Source organism: Rutidosis leptorrhynchoides, chromosome 10, assembly GCF_046630445.1.
Source record: "Rutidosis leptorrhynchoides isolate AG116_Rl617_1_P2 chromosome 10, CSIRO_AGI_Rlap_v1, whole genome shotgun sequence".
NCBI classification, from domain to species: Eukaryota; Viridiplantae; Streptophyta; class Magnoliopsida; order Asterales; family Asteraceae; genus Rutidosis; species Rutidosis leptorrhynchoides.
The window spans coordinates 128,629,265-128,654,474 of record NC_092342.1 but is presented as its reverse complement, the minus strand read 5'-3'; the positions used below and the strand labels follow the sequence as shown (position 1 = coordinate 128,654,474).

Genomic DNA, 25,210 nt, shown 5'->3' with positions numbered 1-25,210 from the left:
TGTAATAAATCGTCGTCCCCTATTCTTTGCCATGCCTGTCAGCTTGGCAAACACGTTCGACTCCCTTTTTCTGTTTCTAGTTCTAATGTTAATGCTACCTTTGATATTATTCATTCGGATTTATGGACATCTCCTATCTCTAGTCTTAGCGGTTTAAAATATTATATTATATTTCTTGATCATTTTTCGCATTATGTATGGGTCTTTCCGTTACGCAATAAATCTGACGCACTTACCACATTCATAAAATTTCGTACATTTGTCCGCACTCAATTTAACCAAGAAATCAAAGCTTTTCAATGTGATAACGGCGGCGAATTCGATAACACTTCCTTCCACCAACTTATGCAATCAAATTGCATTCAATTTCGTTTTTCCTGCCCTCACACTTCTCAGCAAAACGGAAAGTCTGAACGCATACTTCGCACCATTAACAACTTAATCCGCACACTCCTTTTTCAAGCTCATCTCCCGCCTACTTACTGGGTGGAAGCTCTTCACATGGCTGCCTACCTTCTAAATATTCTTCCTTCTTCTGCCATCAATCATGAAATCCCACATTCTCGTCTTTTCAAGCAAAAACCTAACTACACCACTCTTCGCGTTTTCGGTTGCCTTTGCTATCCTCATCTTACTACCACTCACAAACTTGCTCCCCGGTCTACTCCATGTATCTTTCTCGGTTATCCCTCCAATCACCGCGGATACCGTTGTCTTGATCTAACCACTAATAGAATCATCCTCTCCCGTCACGTCACCTTTGATGAGACTTCATTCCCATTCGGTTCTATGACACCTACGCAGGCACCTTCTTATGATTTCCTGGACCCTCCACCAAATCTATTCTCTCGATCTTTTCACCTTCCATCTTATGACACCCCTTCCAATCCTGCTACGGGGACACAGCTTCCTCCTAATGAGGCTACCGCTACTTCTTCCCCGTTTAATCATTCCCCAGAGACACATCCTCCTCCTAATGAGGCTACCACCCACATTCCTTTACCTAATCCTCTCCCGGAGACACAGCCTCCTCCTACCGAGGCTACATCATCACACTCTACTCACCCCATGGTCACTCGCGTCCGTGTTGGAATCACTAAACCCGTTCAGCGACTTAACCTACACACCTCTGTCATATCTCCTATACCACGCACTTACTCGGATGCCCTTCATGACCCTAATTGGAAACAAGCTATGACTGATGAATATAATGCTTTAATTACCAATAGTACTTGGAAACTTGTGCCTAGCCCATCGGACAACAACATAGTTCGCTCCATGTGGCTCTTTAAGCACAAGTATAATGCAGAAGGTAATCTGAGCAGGTATAAGGCTCGTCTCGTTGCTAACGGGCGTAGTCAACATGTTGGCATTGATTGTGATGAGACTTTTAGTCTGGTTGTTAAACCGGCATCGATACGCACTGTCCTCAGTTTGGCGGTACCTAGGCACTGACCCATAAATCAGCTAGATGTCAAGAACGCCTTTCTTCATGGGGAACTTTCTGAGACTGTTTATATGCATCAGCCGCCCGGATTTCGGGACCCGCGTTATCCTGACCATGTCTGCTTATTGCAGAAATCCCTTTACGGCCTTAAGCAGGCCCCTCGTGCCTGGTTTCAGCGTTTCGCAGGATATGCCCAACGGATTGGCTTTCACCAGAGCCGCTGTGATACTTCACTTTTTATTTACCGACATTGATCTGATACTGCCTACCTGCTCTTGTATGTTGATGATATTGTATTGAGTGCTTCTTCTACGAGTCTCCTTCAGCGCATCATTACTTCCTTGCACAAGGAATTTGCTATGACAGATTTGGGACCCCTGAACTACTTTCTTGGCATCAGTGCCACTCGTACTGCGTCTGACATGTTTCTCTCCCAGCGACAGTATGCCACCGAGATCATTGAGCGGGCTGATATGTCTACTTATCACCCTTGCCGGACCCCGGTTGAACCGGGTGCCAAGCTTACTACTCACGGTCCTCCTGTCAAGGACCCAACTCTCTACCGCAGCCTTGCAGGTGCACTACAGTATCTCACGTTCACTCGCCCAGATATATCATATGCAGTTCAGCAGATTTGTCTTTTTATGCACGATCCTCTAGAGCAGCATTTACACGCTCTCAAACGGATACTTCGTTATGTTCACGGGACTACCGATCTTGGCCTGCAGCTCTATGCGTCATCTCCCGCCACTTTAGTTGCATATTCAGATGCAGATTGGGCTGGTTGCCCGACCACCAGACGCTCCACGTCTGGTTATTGTGTTTTTCTCGGCAACAATCTTCTTTCCTGGTCTTCTAAGCGACAGCTCACACCATCCTGCTCCAGTGCTGAAGCGGAATATCGCGGAGTTGCTAATGCTGTTGACGAAACATGCTGGATTCGTAATCTACTGCGTGAGCTTCACTGTCCGCTCACCTCAGCTACTTTGGTTTACTGTGATAATGTCAGCTCCGTCTATCTCTCCACTAATCCTGTTCAACACCAGCGAACCAAACACATAGAGATTGATATACATTTTGTTCGCGACTTAGTCGCCCAAGGACAGGTTTGGGTATTGCACGTTCCGTCGCGATATCAGTTTGCAGATATCTTTACCAAAGGCCTCCCGTATGCTCTGTTTGACAAGTTTCGCTCCAGTTTGAGTGTCTGTCGTACTCCCGCTCAAACTGCGGGGGGATGTTAGCATATAGATTATATTAGCCCATCTTATATATTGTAATAGGTTTGGCTCACTTATAGTTGCTAGGGCTTTAGTATTGTTTAGCCTATATAATGACATGTATAATCAAATGAATCAAGCAATAATATTGTGCCTACCCTTGTTTAACAGTAAAGTAATAACCTGTTCAAAACTTAATCTTCGAAATTCGGTATAAAAAATCGGTTTCCCCGTACCGAACTGGTACCAATACCGAAAATACCGAAACCGAAATTTCTCAAAACCAAGAACCGAAACCGAAACCGAAACCGAAACCGAATCCCTATCGGTACCGATTTTCGGTACCGGTACCGGTTCGGTTTCGGTTTTTCGGGACTTTTGCTCATCCCTAGCTTTGACTTCAAAGTGGCGGTTATTGAATTTTATAATCTTTATATGCATCATAACGACAGTCATAAGGGTTGTCGTTAAAAAATCTTAGAATAATCTATAGAGAGATTAATCAAATTAGCATGGAGGTGAAGTGAATGACTCAAATGATGAGATGGGAAACAAAATGTTAAATTTATCCAAAGATAAGTCTCATGACTGAAATAAAAAGGAGTAAGTTGTTATTGATCTTTAGTGACAGGACTTTACCCGCTATGAGTGAAAACTAAAAAGACCATTAATTAACGACAAAAAATCGAGAAATAGTTTTAAGTACATACTTTAAAAGGACCATACTTGAAAAGACTGTAATTTTGTCAAAAATAACTAATGACTCTCTGGCTTCATGTTACAAAACCACTCAGAGGAACATAATAACGTATGACTTATGTAACAAACTTTTTACAACGATGAAGAAGAGACAGAATGATTTCCAAACAAACTACTATTCATAATCTTTCAAAGGCAGCGTTTTTTTTATATATATATATATATATATATATATATATATATATATATATATATATATATATATTTTTTTTTTTTTTTATTTTTGTCAAAAAAAAAACGAAATCTATATAGATGGGATCTTCATCGAAAAATGAAGATCCTAAACGAAACATACAAAGACAAGAGACCGGGATGGCTCGAAACTAGTAAACGTCACAAGTCGACATTCACTCCAACCGAGCCAAACATTGACTTCCAAAACTAAACCAATACAAACTACCTCTCTAACAGCAGCTAATTGAAAAAACAATCAAATTAACAACAACAAAGACAAAAAACGAAAAATAACCGAAATTAAGAAGGCTAGTTACCATTCCTCTTGTCCGGTCGATTCAGCGTTTTAGTCCAACATAATTTCATGGTTTAATACTCATAAATATTAGCTAAAAGTGCATCTTCATGACTAGAATACTTACTAATCTCCGTTTTCCTTAAATTCTTGCACCCGTTATACACATACTCCAATCCCTCATCACTTTCACCTCCATTCAATACAGTAACCACTTGCAATCTTTCACCATACATTCCAATATAAATAAAAACATCGCTAGTCAAAAGTCCCGATAGAGTCAACTTCTTGAGTTCTTTGCATGATTGCACAATAGCACCATAACCGTGATCAAATGGTTGTAGCGTTGTGTGGTCTGGCTGGTTTGGTGTTGACATGATTAGCTTAAAATAAGTAGCATTAGGCAAATTATTGGCAAAAGTCATTAGGGCTGCATTTGTCATTCGACTGCAAAAGTATGTTAAAGATTTAAGCTTTTTACAGCCGGTAGATATGGCACTTAAACCAACTTCCGTTACACCAACGCCACTTGTTTCACGGTAAACCCTAAATTCTTCAAGGTGTTTGCAACTATTAGACACAATTTCAACACCTTCATCTCCAATACAACCTCGTACCTGAGAATGACCACAAGTATATGTAAAAATCTAGGAGAGTAATACCAAAATTTTAAGACTTTTCTGCTCCGTTGGTCCCTGTATTATACGCCATTTTGCTAACAGCATCCCTTGGTTATTAATTTGGTATTTAAAATCCTTTGTTTATCAAAAATTTTCAATCACCATCCCTTCGAGGGACGCTGTTAGCAAAATGGGGTACATTGCAAATTTGCAATCAGCGTCGCTCCGAGGGACACTGATTGCAAAATATTGATAAACAAAGGATTCTAAAGACCAAATTAATAACCAAGGGACACTGTTAGCAAAATGAAATATAATACAGGGACCAACGAAGCAAAAAAGTCAAATTTTAAAGTACCATTGTGAATAAGATAAGGGTAATGGCAAGAGCAGAAACATAAAATCCAGAATGGGTCCCTTTGTGATAAATACTACATACTAATTTATCTCTGTTAGAAAGGAGCACAATTCCAATTTTTCCAAAAAAAAAAAAAAAAAAATTCATGCTTGATGCAAATTTTGACAAGAAATGAGTAAAAGTTCTGATTTTGTATAAAATTTGAACTTTATGTTATGTTACTATTTAAAAGAAAATAATCTAGTATATAGCCCCCATTGACATAATTTCAGTTTATTGTTAAATCGTTTGGTGATTTGCAAATAAAAGAACAAATAAAGAACATATCGATAAGCGTCGTATATTGGTGCACATTTTTAAGAAATTGACTTGTTCCTTGGCTTGAGTGACTCTACAAAACCTCATATTTACATACACAAATTTCGGGCACATTGGATTAACGGCTTGCAGTAACTTTGTGTGAATTGAGTAGAAAAATGTGAGGCCTTGGATTAATCGACATCTGTCTAAGGCTACTGATAGCAGAAAAAAAGGTAGAAGAGGCAAGTTATGAGTTCTAGATCCAATACCCAAGTGCACAATTTGAGGAGATTGAATCAAAACTCTTCTAACCGTATCAATAGACACTGATTTACTTAACAAAAGAGTCGAGAGGTTTGGACATCTGGCAACTAATCGCTCAAGATCATGTGTATTCACCGGTCCTTTAATACATGAAAAATTCAATGAAATGAGTGAATTTAAAGTCTCTGGGAAGCTATTAAGCCATTGGCCCGTATTATCTGTAACATCACAACCTTCTACTTCAAATTGCTCCAGTTTCCTAAACATAGAAATGCAAAGCGTTAATCACTAATAAAAGACATGATACTCATATGCCAATCCACTCATTACAACTTTGGATATCATATTAGTCACAATCCTACACAAACAATGAAGATGTGTTTAGGGTTGAATGAATTGAAAACTAAATCTAAAAGGGTTAATTCATGTTTTTATGATTTTATCATACACCAACCGAAAGCTATTAAGCCATTAGAAATAAGTGAAGGACACTCCATTTTCTAGGCATGAGTTTATTTTTCTCCATTTTAACAAATAAATTATATACCCAACATTGAAAAATGCAAAACATTCCCATGATAGAGAAAAAGTTATTGTTTGTTTTTGTGCTGAATAACCGTCTGAATAATTGAAATTACTAAATTAACCTTTATATTGGGCAGTTATAAAAGCAGTTACTAATTAATTATAAAAATTTGTGACTAGAATGTAATTTCACACTTATTTGAATTTTTCGTATTAAGACACGTCTTATTTAATAAGTGAAAAACAAACACCCCTCTAATACTCTTCATATCAAGTTTCATTCTATTAAGTTCATTAAGTCCAAATCAAACATGGCCTTAGTGTATCATAGCATAAAACAATTAAAATTATCTAGCTATTGGTAACAAGGGTTAATGGTATGAATCAACAACGAACTTTCACTTTTGTACAGAGTTATGTAACGAACTTAATTTATCATTTGTTTTTATTAACAAGTTCTTTACTTAACAATCCATACTATAACCAACGTAATGTATGTAATACAGGCTACAAGAGTAACGAAAATTTACGAGCAATTCGATGCGATAGCTGAAAGACCAGCAATAGTGAACCCAAAACACGAGCTCAAAACCAAAGATTTAAACTTCCGAAACCGAATCGCAATAGAATTAAGGTTCTGATCAGATGCTTTCATCCTTTTCAACCGAAGCTGTTCCAACAACTGACAACAACTCGGCAAAATTTCCATCCATGGATCAAACGACCCGACCCGATCATCAGAGTCTATTCTAGGGTATGTAATCCCGTGTTTGACTTTTAAAGTCAATGATCGGAGATTTGGAAACCTATTAATGGCTGTAATTGGAGAAATAGCGTAACAATTGGATATGTATACAGTATGCCGACTGTATCTATCGACCGTGTACCATAATTTGTTGACTAATGAAGCGGAATTGCCATCACGATTGGTGGTTAGGTTATTGATTATTAATTCAATTACTGCTTCTGGTAGATGAACCATTTATGGGAATTGTGGTTATGAGGTATTTCTGAAGAATTTGGGGAATCGCAGGTAGTTCAGTAGTAGTTGATGATGAATAAGTGTACGGTCGTTTGGAATTAATTTATTATATTATATTATACTTATATATTTTTTACATACTAAACCTTAACGAGTTGTCGCTTTGAGTTTGCGTTTACACTACAAATGGCCCTCCAACTTTCGCACAAATTACACAACAACCCCTCAACTTTACACTTTTTCAGGGGTAAAAAACGTAAATTTATAATTTAATTAAAATAAAAAAACCTTACTCCACCCGAATTTATAACGGGCCCTATCTTCTCGCTCGGTGCGAGTTAAATTTTTCCGAGGCCACCGTTCAACTCGAAAAAATCTCACGAACCCAACGGGACTAACTATATGCAAAACGGACATCGTTAAAAAAACACTAAATAACGGGCCCTATATTCACGCTCGGTGCGAGTTAAATTTTTCCGAGACCACCGTTCAACTCGAAATAATTTTACGAACACAACGCGACTAACTATACGCGAAACGGACATCGTTAAAAAAAATAAATATTTCGGGCTATATTACATACATATATATACATATACAACACGACTAACTATACGCGAAACGGACATCGTATATTCAAATTGGACCGCGTGTCGAATACAACCGCAGCAACGTGCGGTCGGATTTTTTCTAGTTATATTCAATTATACATTTATACATAGAATCAATTGAAAAAAAAAAAAATCACTATTTAATTGGTCCTCAATTGTAATAAAAACCAATTTGAAAGGTAAAACATACCAACAATTAGTCAACGATTTTGCCTTTTAAAACACTAATGTTTCGAATAAATATATGCAATAATGGTGAAATATTTCACAAAATTACTGCTAGAGTAGTGGCTAAGTCTACATGTTGATGATCTTTCGATATTTATCTATTAATACCTCACTTTTTAAACACTTTCATAATACACCCCTTAAAGTTTTTTTTTTTTTTTTTTTTTTTTTTATCTCTAATTCAGCCTTCCCACTCTTATTCTTTTATTTTTCATTTTTTAAATCTAACTTTTTTTACAATATTTATGACTTTTTTTTATTTTTTCTTGACTACATTTTTTTTGTTTTATTTAATTTTTTTTTTTACTTCTTTTTTTCCTATTTTTTTATAATATCTTTCCTACTCCCACACTTTACTATTATAAAACAAAAATATTCAAATTATGTTGATTTTAACTATTTTATTTATTGATTTGAAACATGTTTCTCTTTAACTTTGTTATGGTTATTGATGTTTAATTATTTAATTTAAAACATAAATTGTGTACAACGAAAAACTGGCTAATTATTTTTATATAAAAAATTAGGGGTCCGTCGCCGCAACGCGCGGCCGAATTTGAAACTTTTTAGCAATTTTCTCACCTTTCCCCCCCAATTTTTACATTATGTTAAATTTTACCCCCTTTTGACTAACTTTTTAATTTTGACCAACCCTCTGATTTAAGAGATATATATTAAACAAACTATAAATTTATCAAAATGAATACGTAGATCAGTTGTTAAGGATGTTTGTTGAAATCTTAAGGGACGCATGTTTGAACCTTGAAGTTGCCTTTTTTTTCAGGCTACCGATTTTGGGCCCAGCGAAGCGGGCCGACCCGAAAACTTGTTCGATTCAATTTAATTAAGTTTTCAATTTAGTGCAGAGACTTCGAATTGTGAAACGGTTTGAGTTTTTCAATTTTGATAAGAAGATCATGCGAGTTGTTATGGGTTGGGTTGGGCTGGTTGGGCAGGACTTCAGTTGAAAGTATGAAAGTATATCCATCTTGGATTTATGGTTTTTCTACTCTTTTTTTTTATTCCATATATATATATATATATATATATATATATATATATATATATGAAAGTATGAAGACGTTTTTTTTTAAACCAAATAAACAAGCATTCTTGAAATGATAATTATTCAAACAAGTTTTAGGTTATCGCGCGTTGCAGCGGCGTGTAAAAAAAAAAAGAAAAAAGAAAAAAACAATCTGTTGCCTATGCTCGAACATGTGACCACCTGGAAGTTTAGCAACGTGTCTGACCACCATGCTACCAATTCAAATGCTACATCTACTAATATTTATCGCTTCAAAACAATGGGGCTTGGAAAGTCAAAATGAGTATTCAATTTTTACCCCTCAATTTGATTGTAATTACTAATTAGGGATAATTAAACAGGGGCGATTTGATTTTTTCTCTTTGAATATATTTATACTATATGCTGTTAATTACAAAACAATCGAACAGTAAAAAAGCAAACTCTCTCAGAGATTTGGTTAGAGAGCATTCTGCAATTCAAATACGACCGATTCATTTAACATATTGTTGTAGAGATTATTTCACATCAACAACAACAACAAAAAAACACAATCCCACAAGTGTGGGGTATGGGGAGGTAAGATGTAGACAATCATTCCTCTATACTAGAATAAAGAGAAATCATTTATCTACCCTGAGTGAAACACTCTCAAGAGTAGAGAAAGTCCTCCATCTCTCTGTTCGACGGATAAAGAGATTGCTTTCAAGGGGACATCCGGCCTAAAAAGTATAAGAGAATAAAATAAAATAAAACATATAAAAAAGAATAAAACTAAAAATAAGTAAAATAAATAATAATCATATAATAAAAAATAAATAAATAAATAAATAAATAAGAGTAAAATAAATAAATAACTAATAAAAAAGACGCTATGAAAATGGTATAATCAAAATTTTTATAGGTTTTAAATCATGTCTGGAGTTCAGTTTAAGCTTTAAGCGGCAGTCACACTGTAACAACCCAACCCGTATTAAAATCGGTCCATAAAAATTTTTCCTTTTAATATGCTTTAAATAACACTTTAGGTCCCAATTGTGTTTCCATAAACATCTTTAATTACAATAGAAGGTTTAATAACCTTAAAACATTTAATACATTAGTTAATTGTCCAAACGGACATACACGACCTGACTAGTTTAGTTTCTAACAAAACCGAGCATGGTGATTTGGGACTACGCTACCCAAATTCTAATCGAATACAAAAGCAAGATCTTCTAAGCAACCTAGCCAAGATCTCTAATCCCCAAGCTCACCCGAACCGCCAAGCATGCGAACCTATAAAAATATCAACAACGAGAGAGTAAGCTAACGCTTAGTGAGTGGAAATATACTACATACATATATATGCATAAAATGGACACGCCACAAAATATCAAATACCGCATACCGGAGCATCCAAGCCTAAAGGCAAGCTAATACTAATCATACCGTACGATCACTAAGCAACGAGCTAAAGATACATCAACAAAATATAAGTTCACCAACGACGATATGAACAACGCTAATAAGCTACACCCGAAGGTTTAGCTACACCACAACAATACTTTAATATATATATATATATATATATATATATATATATACAACAATACAACAAACATCGATGTTCACAACATCCATAGTACTCAAGATCTCATGGCTAGTCCAACGAATGGTATCGTCAACATCGAACTTAAATCACATTCGCCTATATTAATGTGGTATCGTCAACACCGAACTTTAAACCCACATATGAGGTATCGTCAACAACGAACTTTAAACCCTCATCAACGTCACTACAATAATCGTATGGCATCGTCAACATCGAACTTTAATTCCATACGTATGAGGTATCGTCAACAACGAACTTTAAACCCTCATCAACATCACAAATATACTCTAGGGTATGGTATCGTCAACATCGAACTTCAACCCATACCCCACAAATAAATAATTCATATACATACGTATATAATTATTCCACTCACAAGCCCATGTGATAATGTACACACGAAGTGTGCACCTCGCCAAAGGTGGTCAACCAAAACGCACATCCGTGCCAATTGGACATGTACACAAGTCCATCAATTCCACCTATATGTGAAGTGAGCTCTATAACCGAGAACCACTTCACCCGACCCGCACCCATCCTACACATACATATGCATATAGGATATTAACACTCACCTTGTCGCCTTGATGAATGCTTCTAAGTAATCCGCGACTCGTCAATGGAAAGTACCTATTCCATTATCACAAATACAACAATACACAATTAGGGTTGACTTACAAACCAACCCAATTTACCCTTAGTGCAATTTCGACCCAAATGCACTTCCAAACACCGAACGCGCCCAAACTAACCAAAAATCACTAACACGAGTGAAAATGGTCCTAATATGTCAATTAAACCCGAACACAAGTGTTAAACACTTATCGTTCTCAAAATTGCCCATAAACCCTAATTTTGACCCATAAGGTCAAAATCCCATCATTTACAAGTTTTGACACCAAAACATGTTTAACTCGGTTTTTTACTTCAACTTAATCCATTTTAAGTTTACAAACCTCATCGAATCGACATTCGGGTCATAATCCTCAACAAACCCTAATTTTGACTCTAGTCAAAATTAGTCAACCACGAAAACCCTAAAAGTCTCCAAAACACCAATAATCACTAATGCTAGTGATTGTACACCATTTACAAGTCTTAAACATGGTTAAATCATTAACCAACCCAAAACCCGCCTTTAACAACAATAAACCCGAATATTGGTGTTAATCTCCAATTAACAACTAAATAGGTTTCACCTATGACTCGTACCATCAAAAGCCCCAAATTTGAATGATGAACACGAAAATGAAATTCAAAGTTAGAGCTTACCACTAGTATCACCGTATAGCCAAGAACGAGGAGAACAACCTAGTCAACTACGCCAAAGATCAAATCCCGCTTCTTCCTTTCCAAAAATCCCTTTGAAATCAAATGGGTGTTTGAGTTTTGAGAGAAAAATGAAAAGAAAAGGAAAATGAAATTAGGAAAATGAATGAGTGGATGAGGTTAAATCCTCAAATCTGGCTCAAACGTGAAAACACCAAAATGCCCTTGAACTTCATTTAAAATTACAAAAATCTGGTGCCAGTTCGTGCAGTATGCCGCGCCGCGGCCTTAAATGTCGCGCCGCGACATTTGACTAAGTCTGGGATCATTTTATAACTAACTTCTGATCTGGATTTATTCGAAACGCCGCGCCGCGGCTCCCTTTGTCGCGCCGCGACACTCAACGTGTCCTGACTCATTTTCTCGCATACAACACTTTAACACCCGAACATGTATCGAACCTTTCATACGCCTGTCGTACATACACAATACACCTATAAATCATATACTGGGAAAACAGGGTGTTACAACTCTCCCCCACTTAGATTCGATCACGTCCTCGTGATCCTAGTCACAAACCCAAACGGACCCACAATCAATGGTCGTCGAACATGCATTTCAAACCGACTTCTACCACAAATTTGCTAACCCGATGGTTAATCCAATGACAAATTACACACTTGATCGCATCCCGAGACGTACAATACACGCAACAACCGAAGTCTACAACGATCCCTTAGACAATTCTTCTCAAAAAGTTACCCTTAACAGCTAAATCGTCACCCGCGATTTATCAAATTCCATAATTCCGAGCAGTAGCACTAACTCAATCCCTCACATCGGAAAAACTCAACCAATCTCTTATCGAGATACCAATTCCATAGCATACCCTTACCGAGTACAACGCTAAAAGCAACCAAGTCTCAACCTAAGGTCAACAATCCGCAACGATGAAGACCGAACCAAACGAATCCTGATGGATAACACCAATCACTAAACATCCCTTGTAGTGCGCAATACGACCAATACGCAACTACCGTAACATCATAATCCAACGGCTAAAACCGATAGCGCCCAAAACAACTATGGAAACGCGAATCCCAAGGTGTACAAAATCGACTATTGTCACACCCATAACAACACTTGAGAGAAGCACGGCTATCGCATTACTAAACATACAACATGGTCCTCACGACCCCACCATCGGCGTATAAAACAACCGATAGTTCCCACAACATGGTCCTTACGACCCCACCATTGGTGTATCAAACAACCAATAGATCACACGACATGGTCCTTACGACCCCACCATCGGTGTATAAAACAACCGATAGATCACACAACCCGAAGGCTGGCCGAAAACACACGCGCCTTAGTGAATCCGAACTACACGCGACTCACTACCTTCCCCACAACAACAATCGGGATTGGCCGAACTACACGCGCCTTAGTGAATCCGAACTACACGAGAGTCACTATCCCGGAGGAATGACCGAACTACACGAGTCATTTGTGAATCCGAACTACACGAGACTCAATCCTCAATACAATGACCGAAACCACACGAGTCATTTGTGAATCCGAACTACACGAGATTCACTTCCACAATAAGATGACCGAAACCACACGCGTCATCGTGAATCCGAAACCACACGCGATTCACTACCATGATGAAGTCAGCGGACCCGAAGATCATGCTTCACCAATCAATAATCCCATGATGAAGTCAGCGGACCCCGAAGGTCATGCTTCACCAATCTCAACACCGGATGAAATCAGCGGACTCCGAAAGTCATGCTTCACTGATATAACACCTCGCTCATGATGAAGTCAGCGGACCCCGAAGGTCATGCTCCACCAATCGCATACTCCCATGATGAAGTCAGCGAACCCTAAAGGTCATGCTTCATCAATCACCAATACCATGATGAAGTCAGCGGACTCCGAAAGTCATGCTTCATCAATCAACGCCCTTTTGGCCTCGAACGACGAGTAGCGTAACATCGCGCTCTGCTACGCCATAGTGAATCCTAACGGATACCACTAACCATTCACACACACGAGCAAGAACCACCTACATCAAACATAGGCACAAAACAATAATTCTCTAGAAGAGAATCCGACACACACCTCCCTTAACCGAAGGATTTCACCTTGCTCACCAAACACATCCATTATCTCTCAACGAGATTTACCACCTTACCACCTCGGTGATAATTCAAATCCAAACCATAAGTACAATTTATCCGAAATTGTAATCTACCACAAATCGACCAAAACCAGGTCTCGACAACGTTTTCCGGATCTACCAAAAGCATCATCCGAAATCTTACACAAAAACCTCCTCGTGCGGGTGTGTAACTCCCCCACTTGGAACTACGTTCCATATCCACAACTCGTACAACCGTACAACGCTACCAAAGGTAGACTTTACAAACGATTGGGCTCACACGACCCATCACCATATCTTGCTCCAGCCTTGAGCACACGAAGGATTTCAATCAATCCTTAAACACTTCGAACAAAAAGTGTACCACGATTACACAAACCACACCCTCGCAATCATCTAATTGCTCTAGTTTGTCAATTTCCACCTAGTCACTCATGTACCTAAGGGTTTCACTCTGGTACCCTAAGTACAATGTAACCACAACACAATCGGAGTTGAACTCCACGCTAGTAGGTATAAAAGAGGCACCTAATGTCGCGTCTTATATACTCCATTACCAACATACATCGAGATTCAAAACACTCGATCTCAAGGTTGTCCAACCACCCGACGAACCTCATGGTTCATCAACTTTCACACTATAGCGAACACGCGCTTAACAATCGAACACCAAAACCCATTTTCATGGCTTGGTAGAAACATCTCCCAAATACTAAGGAATGCTTGGTTGCACCAAGTCTTACGCCCTTCGCCCATTAATCACAACATCACCATAGGGTACTTCCATTAGGAACGTCACCCATAACAACAATATGCACAACACAAGGCATTTTACAAACTCAAATTCAACGGAACTTAATAAATAATCAAAGAACATATTTATTAAAACGAAACGTACCTTAACGTCTCCTTGCCGCACCCGTCCCCGCTAACTTGGGACATTCCGACTTACGATGTCCTTCTTCTTGGCAGTTGAAGCACACCATGCCATCACCCTTTGGCACTGAACATTCCCATGACTTGTGACCCCTCACGCCACAATTGTAACATCGAGACGTACTAGAATCCGGTATACCCGTCCGCGTACCACCCGTGCTCACACTCGGACCCTTAGTCCTCTTACTCGGAGCATCATACGAAACAACCCTTCTCTCACTTGAAGGTTCACCAATCTTTGATCGCGTATACGACTCGAAACCTCTAGCCACGGCGAATAATTCTGCAAACGATTTCGCGTGACCCCGGCTAATCTTATTCTTCAAGTCATCATTCAAGGTTCGATAGAAATCTTGCATCAACAAATTATCATTCCCCAAATACTCCAGGCAAAAACGAGCCTTCGCCATAAAGGTCGTCTTGAGAGTATTCAAATCCATAGAACCCTGTTGCAAATTTCGCAACTCATTACACATTTTCGACAAATCGGCTGAAGTCCGGAACTCCTCGAAGAATTCCTTCTTAAACCCGTCCCATGATAACGCCATAAACGTTTCGCCACTGAAAAGATCAATCTTGCCATCCAACCAATCCTTCGCCCTACCCCGCAACAAACTAGTAGCGAGTCTCGTCTTCTTCTCAGGAGGGCATTCAATAGTACGAAAACACCGTTCGACATCCGAGATCCAAGTTGTGCTTACCAAAGGATCCGGTTTCCCGTCATACATCGGGGGTTTAGTCCTCATGAAGCTCTTAAGACAACGCTCCATTTCACTACTACCCTGAAATTCGGAATACTTCCTATCCATTTCTTCTCGAAACGCACTCATTTGCTCCGCAACGGCGGCCGCAACTCTAGAGTTAAACTCCTCGTCATTCGTCTTGATCTTGTTTCGCGTCGTCATTCTAAAGAATGCAAAATGATTAGTCCACAAACGTATAAAGCAACACGCATAACACCACCCCATCTTGCTCAACACTCGTCGTACATCACTTGTTAGACACGATTTGCACCCGTAATAAGGTTTGCAATTCCTTATTACGCACACACGTCGTCTCAAGTCGTTAGTACAATGACCGCCTCGCTCGATGATATAACCAACACAACGACGATTCCATGCGATATAAACATACGCAAGGGAATAGCATCACAACACAAGCCAAACATCCTAGTTAGTCCACCTACAAACAAGGCACTAACTATAACCCGTTCCGACCCATTCACCTACAAGTCCCGTAATAAATAAGCACACACAAAAGTCTAAGTCTAGGCACCTATCTCAAGTCGCCTAAATCCCTTAGACCATGCTCTGATACCACTTGTAACAACCCAACCCGTATTAAAACTGGCCCACAAAATTTTTTCCTTTTAATATGCTTTAAATAACACTTTAGGTCCCAATTGTGTTTCCATAAACATCTTTAATTACAATAGAAGGTTTAATAACCTTAAAACATTTAATACATTAGTTAATTGTCCAAACGGACATACACGACCCGACTAGTTTAGTTTCCAACAAAACCGAGCATGGTGATTTGGGACTACGCTACCCAAATCCTAATCGAATACAAAAGCAAGATCTTCTAAGCAACCTAGCCAAGATCTCTAATCCCCAAGCTCACCCGATCCGCCAAGCATGCGAACCTATAAAAATATCAACAACGAGAGGGTAAGCTAACGCTTAGTGAGTGGAAATATACTACATACATATATATGCATAAAATGGACACGCCACAAAATATCAAATACCGCATACCGGAGCATCCAAGCCTAAAGGCAAGCTAATACTAAGCATACCGTACGATCACTAAGCAACGAGCTAAAGATACATCAACAAAATATAAGTTCACCAACGACGATATGAACAACGTCAATAAGCTACACCCGAAGGTTTAGCTACACCACAACAATACTTTAATATATATATATATATATATACATATATATATATATATATATATATATATATATACAACAATACGACAAACATCGATGTTCACAACATCCATAGTACTCAAGATCTCATGGCTAGTCCAACGAATGGTATCGTCAACATCGAACTTAAATCACATTCGCCTATTTTAATGTGGTATCGTCAACACCGAACTTTAAACCCACATATGAGGTATCGTCAACAACGAACTTTAAACCCTCATCAACGTCACTACAATAATCGTATGGCATCGTCAACATCGAACTTTAATTCCATACGTATGAGGTATCGTCAACAACGAACTTTAAACCCTCATCAACATCACAAATATACTCTAGGGTATGGTATCGTCAACATCGAACTTCAACCCATACCCCACAAATAAATAACTCATATACATACGTATATAATTATTCCACTCACAAGCCCATGTGATAATGTACACACGAAGTGTGCACCTCGCCAAAGGTGGTCAACCAAAACGCACATCCGTGCCAATTGGACATGTACACAAGTCCATCAATTCCACCTATATGTGAAGTGAGCTCTATAACCGAGAACCACTTCACTCGACCCGCACCCATCCTACACATACATATGCATATAGGATATTAACACTCACCTTATCGTCTTGATGAATGCTTCCAAGTAATCCGCGACTCGTCAATGGAAAGTACCTATTCCATTATCACAAATACAACAATACACAATTAGGGTTGACTTACAAACCAACCCAATTTACCCTTAGTGCAATTTCGACCCAAATGCACTTCCAAACACCGAATGCGCCCAAACTAACCAATAATCACTAACACGAGTGAAAATGGTCCTAATATGCCAATTAAACCTGAACACAAGTGTTAAACACTTATCGTTCTCAAAATCGCCCATAAACCCTACTTTTGACCCATAAGGTCAAAATCCCATCATTTACAAGTTTTGACACCAAAACATGTTTAACTCGGTTTTATACTTCAACTTAATCCATTTTAAGTTTACAAACCTCATCGAATCGACATTCGGGTCATAATCCTCAACAAACCCTAATTTTGACTCTAGTCAAAATTAGTCAACCACGAAAACCCTAAAAGTCTCCAAAACACCAATAATCACTAATGCTAGTGATTGTACACCATTTACAAGTCTTAAACATGGTTAAATCATTAACCAACCCAAAACCCGCCTTTAACAACAATAAACCCGAATATTGGTGTTAATCTCCAATTAACAACTAAATGGGTTTCACCTATGACTCGTACCATCAAAAGCCCCAAATTTGTATGATGAACACGAAAATGAAATTTGGAGTTAGAGCTTACCACTAGTATTACCGTATAGCCAAGAACGAGGAGAACAACCTAGTCAACTACGCCAAAGATCAAATCCCGCTTCTTCCTTTCCAAAAATCCCTTTGAAATCAAATGGGTGTTTGAGTTTTGAGAGAAAAATGAAAAGAAAAGGAAAATGAAATTAGGAAAATGAATGAGTGGATGAGGTTAAAGCCTAAAATCTGGCTCATACGTGAAAAGACTAAAATGCCCTTGAACTTCATTTAAAATTACAAAAATCTGGTGCCAGTTCGTACAGTATGCCGCGCCGCGGCCTTAAATGTCGCGCCGCGATATTTGAATAAGTCTAGGATCATTTTATAACTAACTTCTGATCTGGATTTATTCGAAACGCCGCGCCGCAGCTCCCTTTATCACGCCGCGACACTCAATGTGTCCTGACTCATTTTCTCGCATACAAGACTTTAACACCCGAACATGTATCGAACCCTTCATACGCCTGTCGTACATACACAATACACCTATAAATCATATACGGGGAAAATGGGGTGTTACACACATCATTGAGATTAAATCAAGTGCAAATGTATGTATTATTTTATAGGATCAAATGATAATACAATAAGCTGTTAGAAATTAAATGTAATTAAGGAATTTAGTCTACACTTATAAATGAGTTAGGAGGTACGGAGTGTACATCTATTAAGTGATAGATTACCCGGACCTAAAAGTAGTTTTCCATTATTTACTATCGTGACTTGGTCTATTCGATATTTTGACTAAGTGTTTTGGTGCTATATCTTCTTAGTCGCCTAAAATTTGACTAAGTGTTTTCTATGTTATGTCTTCTTAGTCAGCAAAAATTTGACTAAGTGTTTTATGTGTTATGTCACTAAGTGTTTTATGTGTTATGTCTTCTTAGTCAACTAAAATTTGGCTAAGTGTTTGGTGCTCCCTCTAAAGAGGGAGCACAAGAGGCAACAAGGAAAAAATGGATGACAAATATCATCGAATTTCTGAAGACAGGATCCTTACCGCAAGATGAGAAAGAGGGGTGCAAAATTAGAGTCAAAGCGCCAATGTATAAACTAAGAGGCGATATCATGTATAAAAAATCTTACTTACGGGAAAGTTTGCGATGCGTCGCCCTAATGAAGTTTGAGTAGTCATACATGAAGTCCACAAGGGCGCTTGCGGTCTACACTCTGGTTTTCGAACGGTGACCGAAAAAATCAAAAGGCTGGGGTGTGACGCCCCGTATAAAACCATCATGTACGATTCGTCAACAACATGATCTTCACACGGTCAAACACTATATGTTGTTTGAAAACCAGTTTGCATTCATAAAAGATAGCGTTTTACAAAAGATAACGTGCATCCTACGAATAGAAGCATAAACATAAGTATTTGACCCTAAGGTCATTACAAAGTCATTATTTGAAATTAACATAAACTACGAATGCAAAAGAAAAGTTCCATGAATGAGACATCTCTAGTAATGCAGCGGATAACTAATACAGCAGGTCCTTAACAGCAATTCAATAACAGCATGACAGCAAATCTAACAGCGGAAGCAAGAAACCTCTAGGCACCTGAGAAATACACGCTTAAAAGTCAACACGGATGTTGGTGAGCTATAGTTTAAGTTGTAACAGTAACGTAAGGTAGGCCACGAGATTTCAGTGTAACAAAACAGTATGAAAAGTATATGTATAATCGTGGGTACCCGGTAACTAGACTTAACGTTTATAACCCCCTGAAAGTACACTTGGAGAGTGCGTATGTTCACGAAGTATTAAACACCCAATAAATGCTAGCGCGACTAGCCCGAGTGGGGACGTCAAAACCTATGGATCCATATCTAAGATTCGCGTTCACCGGTTCAAAAACCAATGACTAAACGTTACCGTGCTAAGGGGAATATTTATGCCGTTGTATAACCCACACACATATAAAGTTTAAGTACTCGTACCTAGTATTTAAAACGTAAAAAGAGCATGTATTCTCAGTCCCAAAATAGTTAAAATAAAAAGGGATGCTATAACTCACAGTGATAAAAGCGGTAAAGTCGGTAATGAAAGTACGCAAGTAGTAAGTCGGTCCGAAAGGTCGTCAACCTAAATCAAGGGTTACTAGGTCAGTAGGTTGTCTTTATAAATTCTAATAGTGCATAAAATAAGTTTAAGTGTCATCATCATCATCATTCATCATCATAAAAGCTAAGTAAGTTCGATAAGAATAGAGATCGAAACAATAGGCTGACTTCGGTCAGCTACTACGACCTCTACGTAAATCGAAAAGATGCATAGTCAGTGGCTATGGCTCCGTATATGAGTCCCCTAACCGCTGACCAAATTTCAGAACCTAACTCGTCTTTGTTTGACCGTGGCGATAGTTTAAGTGCGAGTAGGTCCGAATTTTCAGCACAACGTTACAAAGGAGTATTGACTTTCGGAAGGCCATAGATCCTAAACCGTAACTCGGATTAAGACGAGGTCTAAATGGAAAATCATCTACTCGAAACGAAATAACTGAAAATCAACTTTCCAGTAGCCCAGGTGGTCTGATCAGATACGAAAAATAGTAGGTAAGTGCTCCGGTGGGGTTCTTAATGCTTGATGCTCATCACGGTTCTCATCCTTGATGCTTGTAGCTTCAAGTGTACAACTCGTTGATGGGTTAGCATCACCTTGACTAAGATTCCACAATCAACACACAATATGTTAAGACCAAGTAAGGATACAACTCAATCAAGAGTCTTAGATGGATGATGAACCAAGGTTACATCATATTCTTAGTCTTAACATAATTTACAAGTCACATTTACAACTAAAGCTACAAACTTTACATGAATCAAACAAGTATGAACACAATCTAAGTCAAATGAGGTAATGGAACCCTAAGCTAGAGAGCTTGGATCCTATTCACACAAGTTACAAGGTTGCAAAGCTAGAAAGCTTGAACATTTATTGTTCTTGAAGATCTTGAAACATAAAGCTTGGATCTTTAAGTTACATGAAGATAACAAACACAAGTTTGAATCTTTTTAACAAAATAAAAAGATCATAAGTTAGAAAACTTAGATCCAACAATAAGATATGAAGATTCAAGCTAGAAAGCTTGCATCTTGGTTGTTCTTGAAGATCTTGAAGCATAAAGCTTGGATCTTTAAAATACATGAAGATTACAAACACAAGTTTGAATCTTTTTAACAAAATAACATGATAAAAGCTAAAATAATCTAGATCTATAAAGTTGGTGAAGATTCAAAGCTAGAAAGCTTGAATCTTCCATGTTCTTGAAGGATTCATGCTTGAATCAACAAGATATAATCAAGATCAAAGTTAATGGAACTTGATCTTCAAAGAATGATGATGATGGCCATGAATTTGAATAAGGAAAAAGAAGAAGAAAAGTAAAACTTACAAGTTTCTAGAGTGAGAAAGACTAGAAAGGAAATAAGAGAGCAAGTGTGTGTGAAATTCAAATGAGAGCAAGTGTTAAATGGATGGATTAAGGGTGCTATTTATAGGCAAATGAGGTGTGGGAATGGCCATATGGTCGTGAGCTTTGTAGGGGGGGGGGACACAAAGTTACTTTTTGGTTAGTGGTTGTCTAAAGTAGGTACTTATGCTAGGATCCCATGTAACATTATGGATAATACTTCACATTTTTGCTAGCATGTTCCCTCTAATTAAATGGGTAATTGTCTTATATATTAATGGGTCACTAGTAATTAATAAGTGGGCTAATTAATTGGGCCACTAGCTAGAGTAGGGTGGGCTTAAGTCCAACAAGACTAACTAGTAAGCTTAATTAAATTCCTACGCGTAATTAATCATCCAAAAACCCAGATAATTATTATTATAAAATAATAATTAATATTTTGCAGTCATAATATTCCGGTTACGACAAAAGTTAAACGTGCGCGCAGTTCGCGGTTTAATCGAAACGTCAAGTAACACTAACGGTTATAAAGGCTTCCGGTGAACAAGTTAAGTATCCTACATACTCTAAGGCACGTTTTATCATATAATTGGAAGTAAACCATGTATATCAAGTTTTCAGAGTATAAAGTAGCACAGTACGCACAAATACGCAGTTTCGCAAAAATACAAGGCACGAAAGCAAGTCGAAAAAGTCGGGTCGTTACATTACCCACCTGTTATTGGAAATTTCGTCCCGAAATTTAAGCTGATGGTGAGGCGTCCGGAAAGGTGAGGATACTTCTGCATCATTTGATCCTCTCGTTCCCAGGTAAACTCAGGTCCACGCTTGGCATTCCATCGAACTCGGACAATTGGAATCTTATTGCGTTTCAAGGTTTTGACCTCACGGTCCATAATTTCAACAGGTTCTTCCACGAAATGGAGTTTGTCATCAATCGTAAGTTCTTCCAATGGTATGATAAGTTCCGGTGGAGCAAGGCACTTCTTCAAATTTGATACATGGAAGGTAGGATGAACAGCACTCAACTGAGTCGAAAGATCCAGATGATAAGCAACGGGTCCAACACGTTCCAAAATTTCAAAAGGACCAATATATCGCGGGTTTAACTTTCCGCGCTTTTCAAAACAAATTACACCTTTCCAAGGTGCGACCTTTAACATTACTCGGTCACCCACGTTGAATTCGAAGTCTTTACGTTTAAGATCAGCATAACTCTTTTGGCGATCGCGGGCCGTCTTAAGTCTCGCCTGAATCTGAGAAATATTCTCCGTCGTTTCATGGACTATCTCGGGTCCGGTGATTTGCACTTCGCCTAACTCGGCCCAACAAATAGGAGAACGGCACTTGCGGCCATACAACGCTTCAAAAGGCGCGGCTTTAATACTCGAATGATAACTGTTGTTGTAAAAGAATTCGGCTAGCGGCAGATGCCTTTCCCAAGACTTTCCGAAGTCAATAACACAGGCACGCAACATGTCCTCCAAAGTCTGAATCGTTCGTTTGCTCTGACCGTCGGTTTGGGGGTGATATGCGGTGCTCATGTCGAGACGAGTTCCCAAGGCTTCTTGCAAAGAACGCCAGAATCTGGAAGCAAAACGGGGATCGCGATCTGAGATAATTGATAGAGGCACACCATGACGAGATACAATCTCTTTGATGTACAGTTGAGCAAGTCTCTCCATTGTATCTATTTCTTTCATTGCTAGGAAATGAGCAGATTTGGTAAGACGGTCAACGATAACCCAGATTGTATCGTATCCGCCCACCGTTTTTGGTAGCTTCGTGATGAAATCCATCGTAATTGCTTCCCATTTCCATTGTGAGATTTCTGGTTGTTGGAGTAATCCAGATGGCCTCTGATGTTCAGCCTTAACCTTCGAGCAAGTCAAACACCTCCCAACATAAGTTGCAACATCCTTCTTAAGATTTGGTCACCAATACTGTTCCTTAAGATCGTGGTACATTTTTCCGGTTCCTGGATGAATCGAATATCTCGACTTGTGGGCTTCATCAAGTAAAAGGCTTCGTAAATCTCCATAACTAGGTACCCAAATTCTTCCGGCATAACATCGGAGTCCAGACTCCTTAATCTCGAATTTAGAGACCAGGATGTTTAGGTATTCACGAGATATGTTCTCCTCCTTGAGAGCCTCTTCTTGGGCTACTCGGATCTGGTTATGGAGGTTCAAATGAATGGTGATGTTCAGAGCCCGAACACGAAGAGGTACCATCCTCTCCTTCTGATTCAGAGCGTCGGCTACAACATTGGCTTTACCAGGATGGTAACGAAGTTCACAATTATAGTCGTTTAGCGTCTCAATCCATCATCGTTGTCTCATGTTCAGGTGTTTCTGGTCAAAGATGTGTTGGAGACTTTTGTGATCGGTGAATATGGTACTCTTTGTCCCATAAATATAGTGTCTCCACAACTTCAAAGCGAAGACAACGGCTCCAAGTTCGAGATCGTGAGTAGTGTAGTTTCGCTCATGAATCTTCAGCTGACGAGATGCATAAGCAATGACCTTCGTTCTTTGCATCAATACACAACCAAAACCATTCTTCGAAACATCGCAGTACACAACGAAGTCATCACTGCCTTCGGGAAGAGATAAGATAGGTGCGGTGGTTAACTTCTGCTTCAGGGTTTGAAATGCTGCTTCTTGTTCGGTTTCCCAAATGAACTTCTTTCCTTTGTGAGTCAGTGCGGTCAAAGGACGCGCAATCAACGAAAAACCTTCAATAAACCTTCTGTAGTAACCGGCAAGACCTAGAAATTGGCGGATGTGAGTCGGAGTAGTGGGTGTCTCCCACTTGCTGATAGCTTCAATCTTGGCGGGGTCAACTTTGATACCTTGATCACTCACAATATGACCCAGAAATTGGACTTCCTTCAACCAAAATTCACACTTAGAGAATTTGGCATAAAGTTGCTCTTGTCTCAAGAGTTCAAGCACTAGTCGGAGATGTTGCTCATGTTCTTCTTCGCTTTTGGAGTAGATGAGGATATCATCTATGAAGATGATAACGAATTTATCCAAATAAGGCTTGCAGACACAATTCATGAGGTCCATGAACACGGCTGGTGCGTTGGTTAAACCGAACGGCATCACGAGAAACTCGTAATGACCATAGCGGGTTCTAAACGCAGTCTTCATCACATCACTCTCTTTCACCCTCAACTGGTGGTAACCGGATCGCAAATCGATCTTAGAGTAAATGCTTGATCCTTGCAGTTGATCAAAAAGATCGTCAATTCGGGGAAGAGGATATCGATTCTTGATCGTCAATTTGTTGAGTTCGCGGTAGTCGATACACATGCAGAAGGATCCGTCCTTCTTCTTCACGAATAAAACGGGCGCTCCCCAAGGTGACGAGCTTGGTTGGATAAACCCTCGGTCGAGAAATTCCTGAAGTTGACTATGCAACTCTTGCAGTTCGGAAGGTGCTAGTCGATAAGGTGCGCGAGCTACGGGTGCAGCTCCCGGTACTAGATCGATCTGGAATTACACGACTCTCGGTGGCAGTAATCCAGGCAGTTCTTCCGGAAAGACGTCGGGGAATTCATTCACGGTTCGCACATCATTCACGCTCTTCTCCTCTGTTTCTAAAGCCTTCACGTGTGCTAAAACAGCAAGACGTCCTTTCTTCATGATCTTCTGCGCTTTCATACAACTAATGAGGTTCAGCTTCGAGTTACATCTCTCTCCGTAAATAGTCAATGGCTCACCATCTCCTTGTGGTATACGAAGAGCTTTATC

General features: G+C 39.0%; 2 protein-coding genes across 2 annotated transcripts; one reads left to right on the top strand and one right to left on the bottom strand.

The window, feature by feature from the left end:
* The first annotated feature begins 1,471 nt into the window (after nt 1-1,471).
* LOC139870615 (uncharacterized mitochondrial protein AtMg00810-like) lies at nt 1,472-2,691 on the top strand. The gene is made up of 2 exons (XM_071858397.1): nt 1,472-1,724; nt 1,814-2,691. Exons 1-2 carry the CDS (start codon nt 1,472-1,474, stop codon nt 2,689-2,691), a joined length of 1,131 nt encoding a protein of 376 aa, XP_071714498.1.
* A 971-nt stretch (nt 2,692-3,662) lies between these two features.
* Nucleotides 3,663-6,944, bottom strand: LOC139870614 (transport inhibitor response 1-like protein Os04g0395600). The gene is made up of 3 exons (XM_071858396.1): nt 6,493-6,944; nt 5,197-5,696; nt 3,663-4,505 (listed from the first exon to the last, which is right to left on the bottom strand). The coding sequence occupies exons 1-3, from the start codon at nt 6,942-6,944 to the stop codon at nt 3,970-3,972; spliced, it is 1,488 nt and encodes a 495-aa protein (XP_071714497.1). The 3' UTR covers nt 3,663-3,969.
* Nucleotides 6,945-25,210: the final 18,266 nt, after the last annotated feature.

What these genes read in the sequence shown, in the direction of transcription:
- LOC139870615 (XM_071858397.1), top strand. Translation starts at nt 1,472, where the DNA reads ATGTCAAGAACGCCTTTCTTCATGGGGAACTTTCTGAGACTGTTTATA. An exon ending in GATACTGCCTACCTGCTCTT is followed by an intron (nt 1,725 to 1,813) that starts GTATGTTGATGA and finishes TTGCTATGACAG; the next exon opens with ATTTGGGACCCCTGAACTAC.
- LOC139870614 (XM_071858396.1), bottom strand. Translation starts at nt 6,944, where the DNA reads ATGGTTCATCTACCAGAAGCAGTAATTGAATTAATAATCAATAACCTA. An exon ending in GCTATCGCATCGAATTGCTC is followed by an intron (nt 5,697 to 6,492) that starts GTAAATTTTCGT and finishes TTCTATGTTTAG; the next exon opens with GAAACTGGAGCAATTTGAAG. An exon ending in TATACGACGCTTATCGATAT is followed by an intron (nt 4,506 to 5,196) that starts GTTCTTTATTTG and finishes CTCAGGTACGAG; the next exon opens with GTTGTATTGGAGATGAAGGT.